The following is an 11,585-nucleotide window of genomic DNA, read 5'->3' on the forward strand; positions in this document are numbered from 1 at the left end:
CTGCGGTTAAAGGCGACTGGGTAGGGCGAAAAAAAGGGCAGGGAGTGGTAATTTACCGTAACTCACCACTAAATAAATCAGTGTCATTGTAAAAAGCTTCCATTGTATCATTGATCGCGTCCACTGAAACACAACAAAAATAGCATTCAAACAAGCCAGTATTATGGACATGCTTTGATTGATAAATAAATACATAAATGGGTAAAAAGTTACATTAATAAAATAATAATTATTATTATAATTATAATAATCAATAAATACATATGTATATAATAATAAAAAAATAAAATAATAATAATAATAATAATATATAAATACATACACATATAATAATACATAAAATAATAATGATAATTATACTAATAAACAGATAAATAAATAAACAAGGAAACTGATCGATATATACATAAATAAATAAACAAACAAACAAATAAATAGATAAATAAATAAGCCAATTATAAACAGATAAATAAATAAATAAATAATAAATACCTAAATATTTAATATAATAATACTAATAATACTAATACTAATGATAATAATAATAATAATAATAATAATAATAATAATAAAGAAATAAGCAAATGGGTAAAAAGATAAATACATAAAACAATAATAATAATAATAATAATAATAATAATAATAATAATAATAATAATAATAATAATAATAATAAATGCATATGTATATAACGAATAAATAAATTGATAAATAAATAAATAAATAAATAAATAGAGAAACAGGTAAATAAATAAGTAAATAACCAAACAAACAAATAATTAAGTAAATAATCAAACAAACAAAAACAAATAAATAAATACATACATAAATAAATATAATTACATAGATTTACATGAAATAAAATAAAATTAAATTAAATTAAATTAAAATGAGGGTGCACCAGATCAGGAACGATTGTGCTATGGCAAATAACAGCAGGACCACACACACATTGCAGCGGCAACGATATATTTTCAGTCAGTCGGCGAGCAGGCCTCTGGTTTCTCTCCTACGCCACGCGCAATCCGCGCCAAGACGCACACACGTCACTTACGGTTGAGGACCTTGACGGCGATGGGCTGCTTCTGCTGGATGGTCTGCGTGTGCGGGAAGCGGGCGTAGCAGATGTAGTCGTTCCTGGAGTCCTCGCGAAGCACGTTGGAGAAATAAAGGTCTCCGTTCAACGACTGGGACACCCTGTTGTTTTGAGGCAACCGCTGGAAGTCTGCGGTGGAGACACCTCATTTCAGCAATGAGACTTAACTGGACATTTCCCGTTGCATTCGACTTTCTCGTATTATTTATCAAGGTCCAGAAACTGAGAATATTGAATTCATTCAAAGCCCGTTTTTCGCAATTTCAGACGTCGAATGTGTGTGTAGAAGTTTACTGTTGTCCATCCAGAAGACAATCGGAGGAGGAAAGCCAGCGGGAGGTCGGCATGGCAACACCAAGAAAACGCCCTCCTGAATGACAATTGGCTTGATCTTCTCTTTGGACCACAGAGGAGATCCTGGAGTGGTTTAAACACACACAGACACACACACACACACACACATACATAAAGAAAGTGATTTTATTTATTTATTTATTTTACCGCCACTGAGTGACAATAAAAAGTTGTCAAAATATGCCAGGTCTGTAAATTTATTATTTAAAAAAAATATATTAAATTAAAAAAAATGAATGATCTTGCTGAAATAAGGATAATCATGAAGAAAGTCAGGGAGCAGCTTCAAAATACAAAATTAACAGTCGGTAATACACTACGGCGCAATCTGCGAGTTACAGTACGAGTCTGCCAATCAAAGTCTAAATGAGGCCAAAAAACAATATTTTGAGCCAATTTCCATAGTCCAAAATTTATGGTGACAAAATATAAACAAAATACATTCTAAATTTTATAATTATTTTTGTCAAGCAGAAACAACAGGCAATATTTGTTTTAAAATTCAACCAAAAAGAAAAATGACGTCAAAAAAATCTTTCAAGACAATTTCCTTTTTTGGGCAAAAGTCAAAAATTTCTGGCGAGAAAGTTTCAAAAACATACATTATGAATTTTCTGCATTATTTTTGTCGATCGGAGACAACAGACAATCTTTGCTTTAAAACTCGACAACAACAAAAAAGAGGTTTAAATTTTTTTTTAAAAAAAGTCCAAAATTAGTGGTAACAAAATATAAAAAACACAAATTCCATTTTTTGTGGATTATTTTTGTCAATCGGAAACAACAGAAAATCTTTGGTTTGAAAATTGGACACCCCCCCTCCCCCCTTAATAATAATTATAATAATTATAATAATATATAATAATTTTTTTACCTCTTTTTTAGAGGTAAAAAAATTATCTTTTGAGCCAATTTCCATTTTGGGCAAAAAAGTCCAAAATTAGTGGTAACAAAATATAAAAAACACAAATTCCATTTTTTGTGGATTATTTTTGTCAATCGGAACCAACAGAACATCTTTGGTTTGAAAATTGGACACCACCCCCCCCCCTCCCCCCTCCAAAAAAGAGGTAAAAAAATGGTCTTTTGAGCCAATTTCCTTTTAGGGCAAAAGTCCAAAATTAGTGGTGACAAAATTTAAAAAACACAAATTCCATTTTTTGTGGATTATTTTTGTCAATCGAAAACAACGGAAAATCTTTGGTTTAAAATTTGACAACAACAACAACAAAAAAAGAGGTAAAAAAATGATCTTTCGAGCTAATTCCATTATGGGGAAGAGTCCAAAATTAGTGGCGACAAAATTTCAAAAACACAAATTCCATTTTTTGTGGATTATTTTTGTCAATCGGAAACAACAGAAAATCTTTGGTTTTCCATTCTGGGCAAAAGTCCAAAATTAGTGGCGACAAAATTTCAAAAACACAAATTCCATTTTTTGTGGATTATTTTTGTCAATCGGAAACAACAGAAAATCTTTGGTTTGAAATTTGACAACAACGAAAAAAGAGGTTAAAAAAACGATCTTTTGAGCTAATTCCATTCTGGGCAAAAGTCCAAAATTAGTGGCGACAAAATTTCAAAAACACAAATTCTATTTTTTGTGGATTATTTTTGTCAATCGGAAACAACAGAAAATATTTGGTTTGAAAATTGACCCCCCCCCCCCAAAAAAAAATAAAAAAATCAAAATAACGATCTTTGGAGCGAATTTCCATTTAGGGCAAAAGTCCAAAATTAGTGGTGACAAAATTTAAAAAACACAAATTCCATTTTTTGTGGATTATTTTTGTCAATCGAAAACAACGGAAAATCTTTGGTTTAAAATTTGACAACAACAACAACAAAAAAAGAGGTAAAAAAATGATCTTTCGAGCTAATTCCATTATGGGGAAGAGTCCAAAATTAGTGGCGACAAAATTTCAAAAACACAAATTCCATTTTTTGTGGATTATTTTTGTCAATCGGAAACAACAGAAAATCTTTGGTTTGAAATTGGACACCCCCCCCCCCCGCCCCCCTCCCAAAAAAAAAGAGGTCAAAACATGATCTTTTGAGCCAATTTCCTTTTTGGGCAAAAGTCCAAAATTAGTGGCGACAAAATTTCAAAAACACAAATTCCATTTTTTGTGGATTATTTTTGTCAATCGGAAACAACAGAAAATCTTTGGTTTGAAATTGGACACCCCCCCCCCCCCCCCCGCCCCCCTCCCAAAAAAAAAGAGGTCAAAACATGATCTTTTGAGCCAATTTCCTTTTTGGGCAAAAGTCCAAAATTAGTGGCGACAAAATTTCAAAAACACAAATTCCATTTTTTGTGGATTATTTTTGTCAATCGGAAACAACAGAAAATCTTTGGTTTGAAAATTGACCCCCCCCCCCCAAAAAAAAAGAGGTCAAAAAATGATCTTTTGAGCCAATTTCCTTTTTGGGCAAAAGTCCAAAATTAGTGGCGACAAAATTTCAAAAACACAAATTCCATTTTTTGTGGATTATTTTTGTCAATCGGAAACAACAGAAAATCTTTGGTTTGAAATTCGACCCCCCCCCCCCCCCCCCCTCCAAAAAAGAGGTCCAAAAATGATCTTTTGAGCCAATTTCCTTTTTGGGAAAAAGTCCAAAATTAGTGGTAACAAAATTTAAAAAACACAAACTCCATTTTTTGTCAATCGAAAACAACGGAAAATCTTTGGTTTAAAATTTGACAACAACAACAACAACAAAAAAAGAGGTAAAAAAATGATCTTTCGAGTTAATTCCATTATGGGCAAAAGCCCAAAATTAGTGGCGACAAAATTTCAAAAACACAAATTCCATTTTTTGTGGATTATTTTTGTCAATCGGAAACAACAGAAAATATTTGGTTTGAAAATTGACCCCATAAAAAAATCAAAATAACGATCTTTGGAGCGAATTTCCATTTTGGGTAAAAGTCCAAAATTAGTGGCGACAAAATTTCAAAAACATTAATTCTGAATGTTATGTATTTATGAAGTGTAAACAACAGAAAATCCATCAAAAAATCTTTTGATGAAAAAAAAGAAAATAATGGTCGACAGACTTACTGGGTTGCCGCACCACCATGTCATTGGATACGGCGGTGCCATGTTTGTTCCTTGCCGTGCACTGATACGTGCCCTCGTAATGTTCCGCCCTCTCCCTGCTGATGTCCACCACCAGCGTTCCCGAATGGGCCCTCATGTGCACGTTGGGGTGCTGCTCCAGATCAAAGTGGGTGCCGTTTCTCGTCCAGGAGAAACTGAGCAGCCGCAAAAAAAAATAAAAATAAAACGTGGGTAGTTTTGTCACTAAAAATAAAAAATAAAAATAGGCCTGCACACTCAAACAAGGAGATCCCATCCCATACCTGGGATGAGGCTTCCCTTTCGCTTCACAATGGATGACAATGTTCTCCCGAGGATCGATGATGTAATCCTTGGGGGACTGGTGGGTGATCGTGGGGGGCTGCGGTACTAAAAGAAATGAGAGACAGGGGGTGATGTTCAACTTTGACCTTCAATGCGGAGAAGGCCTTTTAAGCACAACTGGGATATGCCAATAGAAGCTCTCTCAGATCAGTACAGTGATACCTCGGTTTACGAACCCCTTGGCTTACGAACTTTTCGGTTTACGAACGTTACATTTATGAAAATTTTATCTTGGCATATGAACCTTTTTCACGATACACACGAAGCTGCCAGAAATGAGTGATGTGTCGTTCGCGAACGAGCCCGTTCTTCTAACAACAAAATAGCAACCGACTGTTTTTGTCCTCTATTCCCCGCCCCCAGTCTTCGCTTAAAGCCACGTGATTGGTCAAGAACGCAGCAGTGAGGGGGGGTGGTTTAAACATTAAAGAGACAGGCAGATGACAGTGAGTTTAAACTTTGATGGTTCAAAGGCAGAGTGTAGACTGCAAGGTTAAAATATCCCATTAAACAGGCTCCACAAATAACCTGCACAAGGCATCTGTACACTTGATGCAAAAAGCTATCAACCCAGCTAAATGGAACACAGTTGATGAGGAACAAGGTAAAATTATCGCAGAGAAAGCACCTACAAGGGATCATTCCCCAGAAGGTTACGTTCCTCACCAAGTGTTTAATGCTGATCAAACCGGTCACTCCATTCCATCAAGCCATCAACGACCATCACAAAGGTAAATAAAACCACTTTATTATCCAGTACAGTTTATTTCTTTAATTATAATACCACAGCACATTTATTATACATAAAATAAGGTATATGTTCTGCAGTTTTAAGGCTTAGAAAATCAGAAAGTAGCAAATTATGTCTTATGGGGACCTGGGGAACGGATTATTCTCATTTGAATGGTTTCCTATGGAAAATTAATTTTTGGGATACACACTTTTCGCCTTACACACTCTGTCTGGGAACAAATTAAGTTCGTAAGGCAAGGTATCACTGTACCTATGTCACAAAAAAAATAAAATAATAATAATAAAACAAAAAAAGGCATGCAGAACACAAATGACTGTCTTGCAACGGTGCCATCAAGCAAAAAGCATGTCAGCTCATGCCAACGGCTAGATTGCTACTTGGAAAGCTAGCATGCAGCACATCTATTTTCCACGGCAAAGCACACACAAAAAAATACAATAAAATAAATCTTCCAAAATGGCGTCAAATCCGCAAATGCACCACAACAAAACCATCCGCTTTGTCGATATCACACTTACATCTTTCCAGAACTTTCCCCCCCCCCGAAAGAATCAGCGAGAAGTCACAAGAAAGACAACAACCAAAACGTTAGTGTGGAAATAATTAAGTTTCTCCAGTTGGAGTAGTAATAATGTAATGAAGCCTGCAAAAAAAAAAAATGGTTTTCTAATTGTGATATTCAAAAATAGCTAAAACTAGCTAAAAATAATAATATAAAATAAGATGAAAAATTGGGTACATTTTTCGATTAACTCATTCACTGCCATTCCCGAATGTATTCGATAATTTAAAATATGACATGGAGCGCCATTTCCGAATTTGTTCAGGATTTGGTTTTTCTTACAGGTGGGTGCCGGTAAAGCACTGGTCAGACCTCTGGCGTTTTTTTACCTTCCAAAAGGGGGTAGCATTTGCCTTTTGAGAGCTTTGAAAGGCGCTTAAAATGTATGATCTATGATGATGATTATTATTATGATTATTATGATGCTGCTGATGATGATTATTATTATTATTATTATTATTATTACGATGAATTATTATTATTATTGTGATCATTACAATTATTATTATTATGATTATGATGATGATGATTATGATGCTGATGATTATTATTATTATGTTCATTACGATGATTATTATGATTATTATTATGATGATGATTATGATGCCGATGATTATGATTATGATGATAATTATAATGATTATTATGCTGATCATTAGGATGCTGATTATTATGATTATTATTATTGTTATTATTATTTTTTTTATGATTATTATTATTAGGATGGTTATTATTATGATTATTATGATTATTGTTTTTCCCTTCCACTAGGAGGCAGCATTTCCCTTTTTGTCCATGTTAGCCCTTTGTTCCAGCTTCAGCTATTGCTAAAGGGCTATATAAACCAATAAGGATGTATTGCATTGTATTTTGAACAGCCGCCCCCATTTCAAGCTCAAATAACTCCAGACCCATATCATTTAGGAATTAACTCTCTTTTTCTGATGAAAGAAGAAATTCGGGAATTGAAAATATGACGTAGAGCGCCATTCTCCAATTTGTTCGGGTTTTGTTTTTTTCAATGCTTGGGTGCCGATAAAGCGCTGGCCATGGCCTCTGGCAATGTTTTTGTTCCCTTTCAGAAGGGGTTAGCATTTCCCTTTTTTCGATGTTAGCGCTTTGTTCCAGCTTCAGCTATTGCTAAAGTGCTATATGAAGCCAATATGTAATTATTGCATTGTATTTTAAACAGCCATCCCCATTTCAAGCTCAGATAACTCCAGACCCATATCATTTAGGAATTAATCCTTTTTCTGATGAAAAAAAGAGAGTGTAAAGTTTCTAACGCTGCATTGTAACTGTGTAGTCCTAAAACTCAATATTCTGTAGGTCCTGGAATTTGAGTGAAAATGACAAAAACCCTGGCACTGGACACATTTTTTACACATCGTCTGGCAGTGAATTAGTTAATAATCCAACTTGTTAATTTTTCTTTGTTTTAAACGAATAGACTTTTAACATCTATTAGTCTACAAAAGTCTCATGTTCCATGTTTCGTTGTGTCATCTTACGATCGAGCGGGACCTCCACTGCCGCCACCAGGCATCCCGATAGCAACGCCGCCATCAGCGATAGCAGCAAATCAGGCTGGCCCATCCTTCTCCTCGTCATCATCAGAGTGCGACGCCAAAGTCTGCCTACCAGTAGCACCGCCTCTCCTCGCTCAGTCACGCGGCCGAGCCGACACGTGGAGGTTGAATCACGCTGCAAGGGTGGAAAGACAAAAAAAAATATGGGGGACCAGGGAACAGATTATTGTCATTTTAATGGTTTCCTATGGGAAATCAATGTTTGGAATACACAGTTTTCGGCTTAGACATACTTTTTGGGAACCAATTAAGTTCGCAAGCCAAAGTATCACTGTATATACAGTAAAGTCTCGTTATATCGATATTCTAGGGAGTCCGAAAAAATATCGATATAACCGGGACTATCGATATATCCAACCCTGTTTGCATGTAATTTTCTCCGTGCGTGCATAGAAATACTATCGATATAACCGGGACTATCGATATATCCGATATCGATATAACGAGACTTTACTGTATATATATATATATAGTAAAGTCTCGTTATATCGATATTCTCGGGAGTCAGAAAAAATATCGATATAACCGGATTATCGATATATCCGATCCTGCGACATGTAAATTTTCTCCTTGCGTTCATAGAAATAGTATCGTAATAAGCAGTACTAACGATATAACCGATATCGATATAACGAGACTTTACTGTATATATATTCCTAGACTAATCACGTGGCTTTAACCGAAGACTGGGGGCGAGGAGTAGAGGACAAAAAAAAAAATGTCGGCTTCCATTTTCTTTTTCGGAAAATGGCTTCGTTAGGAGAACGGGCTCATTCGCGAACGACACATCACTCATTGTGGCAGCTCTGTGTGTATCCAGAAAAATAGTTCGAATGCCAAGGTAAAATGTTCATAAATTTAACGTTCCTAAAACGAAAAGTTCGTAAGCCAAGGGGTTCGTAAACCGACGTATCACTGTATTATTATAAAGTACACAAAGTAAATGTGAATGTTACGCCGATCCCAACTCAAAATGAGCTGAACTAGGTTGTTCCCACTTTTGACTTATTTACCTCAACGGCGCTCCGAGAATGAAACAGAGGAAATATTTTTTATGTGATTAGTCTCCAATTTTGCGCTGTATGCATGGCAGGCCTCTCCGTTTTCCGCCTCAGAGGATTTCCTCGTCTCCTCATTGCAAATTGGGTTTATGTTGATTACTTTTTTTTCCCTCCATCTTACCTCTCGCGCTAAAATGCATTGTTTGATGTCTGGGGGCTTTGAGACTGAACACAATCAAGCAATCCATTATTTCGGTTGTCTTTGATGAACTTCTTGAAAAGGAATAAGAACAAATGCTAATGCAGATTGATAGCTATCAAAAAAAACAAGTTTGCCTTTCCTCCCTAACCTTCTTCTCATGTCATTTCGTTTATTAGCGATCTAAGCTAGTAGCCATTTTAGCGACCCGCAACTTGAATGCATTAATAAGCCTTTTTTTAAAGGACAACCGACGTCTCCGGACAAGTTGTGTCCATAATTTGTAAAATGTCTTCAAATGACTTCTACTGAGCGTATTTTACAAAGATTCCACCGCATATAGCTATATTTTACGTTTTAAGACTCGCACTGAATATTCAGCAAGTCTTGTTTTTGAGTTGGTGACGAGTCCGTGTGACGTCACTAAAGGAACGCCCCCTGACCGAAAAAAAAAGACACAATGTCGCAGTCCTTCCATCACGTCAATGTATTTTGCTGTATTGTTTGGTCTGAAAACCGTGTGTTGCACCCAAAAGCCGCCAGAAGAGGGTGTCCAAACTCCATATAAGGAATTTATCAGAGGTGGCCACAGGAGGTCGCCATTTTGTGCCTCTCTTCTGATGATCCGTTTCTCCCCAATGTTGCCTCAAAATGGCATGGAATAAATTCTTTAATCGATTGCAAGCATGTATGCTTTCCTCTTCAGAACTATTTGAATCATATTCATAACTGGAGTTGTAGCAAGAAAGCATATTCTCCGAATCTGAAGCCATTGTTTTGATTCTCCACAAATGCAAGACGTCTTGGCGTGATGTCACGAAGTGGGGGCGGGACTTTCTGAAAATGCCCAATTCGCAGCTAAATTTTTTTGCAGATTGTGGACACTTTAAGCCATTTTTATTGGTGTTTTGCATTTGACTAAAAATATCATACTTTGGGTATTTTAGATGCTACAAAACGTTTTTCTGATGTCAGTTAAGAAACAAAAAAGTGACGTCGGTTGTCCTTTAAAGATGATCCAAGAGTGCTTTCATATTGCCTTTGAAGATGCGAAGCGCTTCTGTTCGGTGCTTCTGACACAATGAGATGAAAGCGAAACGCCGTTCACTTCCAATTTGCTTTAACAGGCAGCGATTTGCGCTCTCGCGCCGCCGTCCTAGTCAAGTGATGTTGTTTCCATCTGCATGCTAAAGAGCTTCCACCGCCTCCAGAACGTAGCCGCCGTAATTGTTGTCCGGACTGCCAGAGAAGGCAAAGCGAATCCCGGAGTGTTCAGGTCCACTTAGGGGGAGGGCGCTTTGTGAATACCAACGACTCTCAAGAGCAAACTTAATTCTGGTCATATAAACGCAGATGCTAACTAGCATCAAGATTCAATTGCTAATTTCGGAAAGATTCAATGCTACAAACATGCAAAAAAATTTGGATGGATCATTTGAGTGCCATAATCGGACATAATCCGAATTTAATTAGAATCACAATCATCTTTATAGGCCAACTATGTAGAAGACACAAGGAATTTGTCTCCGGTAGAACATGCTGCACTAGTATCATCGGAAGAAAAATTGAGGCACTACACAGTTCTATTTGGGTTACTGTTGAGAGAGTTCATGGCGACGGGGGAAGAAGCTGTTTAAATGTCTGTTGGATTTGGTGCGCATGGATCGGTAGCGCCTGTCTCAGGGGAGTCGCTGGAAAAGGTGGTGGGCAGGGTGCGGAGGGTCTAGTAGGATTTTCCACGCCCTTGTTTCGATTTTTGGGTTGGGCGGTGCCAGTGATCATTTTCGCCATCCTAACTGTCCGAATAAATCCGAATGAAGTCGTGGAAAAAACATAGGAGTGTGTGTGTGTGTGTTTGTATGACGGGTCTTGTGAGGACCACTAACATTTTATACCATACGTAGTGAGGACATTTTTGACAAGTGAGGACCTTTTGGCCGGTCCTCACAAGTTTTTCATTCTAAAGGCTTCTAGAGGGTCTATGTATGCATCTGTTAAAGTTTCAGAGAGGTCCTCACAAGTTCACCCAAAAAGATTTTTTGGTGTGTATTTTCATTTCACTTGGATACACACACATTTTACTCACTGTGTGTGTGCGTTTATGTGCGTGGTTAATGAGGGGAAAAAGTTCATACCACCAAAAGCTAAACAATATTTTAACCAAATTCACTACAGGGGTGAGGACTTTGCACGTACCCATTCAGACACCTCACTCCTGTTGTTATTTCAGTTTCAAGTCCACTTTTTATTTCTTTGTTTTTAAAGAAGCTGAAGTGGGAAGTGGGGTGACATTTTGTGTTCAAATGTAACACTAGTTATTCTCTAAATTTATCAGCAACGGTGGTCCTCTCTCCTTATCTGGAGTTATCCGGACCTCACAGAACCATTGAAACAGGAATGTGTGTATGTGTGTGTGTGTGTGTGTGTGTGTGTGTGTGTGTGTGTGTGTGTGTGTGTGTGTGTGTGTGTGTGTGTGTGTGTGTGTGTGTGTGTGTGTGTGTGTGCGTGCGCGCGCGCGGGTGGGTGAAGACATGAGGCCCAGACTCATTTGTCATCTCCTTGGTAACCGTGATGAGAAACTGTACGTAAAACCCTTCCAACT

The 11,585-nt window shown here is 36.9% G+C and overlaps 1 protein-coding gene across 9 annotated transcripts in view; it reads right to left on the reverse strand.

The window, feature by feature from the left end:
• Positions 1 to 11,585, reverse strand: part of nrcamb (neuronal cell adhesion molecule b) — an 81,409-nt gene that overhangs the window by 32,228 nt on the left and 37,596 nt on the right. For 5 of the 9 annotated variants that reach the window (XM_088995830.1, XM_088995832.1, XM_088995827.1 and 2 more), the window contains exons 2-7: positions 7,706 to 7,898; positions 4,818 to 4,923; positions 4,516 to 4,709; positions 1,391 to 1,513; positions 1,055 to 1,225; positions 67 to 123 (exon numbers count right to left, since the gene is read on the reverse strand). In XM_088995830.1, coding sequence (XP_088851956.1) covers positions 67 to 123; positions 1,055 to 1,225; positions 1,391 to 1,513; positions 4,516 to 4,709; positions 4,818 to 4,923; positions 7,706 to 7,808 — 754 coding nt within the window. In that variant the 5' untranslated portion in view covers positions 7,809 to 7,898. Of the gene's footprint in view, positions 1 to 66; positions 124 to 1,054; positions 1,226 to 1,390; positions 1,514 to 4,515; positions 4,710 to 4,817; positions 4,924 to 6,150; positions 6,184 to 7,705; positions 7,899 to 11,585 lie in introns of those variants that run through there. The other 4 variants (XM_088995829.1, XM_088995834.1, XM_088995828.1 and 1 more) reach the window with 2 other exon arrangements.

The sequence above is a fragment of the Hippocampus bargibanti genome, linkage group LG05, assembly GCF_051943395.1.
Source record: "Hippocampus bargibanti isolate YZ-2025 linkage group LG05, ASM5194339v1, whole genome shotgun sequence".
Classification (NCBI taxonomy): domain Eukaryota; kingdom Metazoa; phylum Chordata; class Actinopteri; order Syngnathiformes; family Syngnathidae; genus Hippocampus; species Hippocampus bargibanti.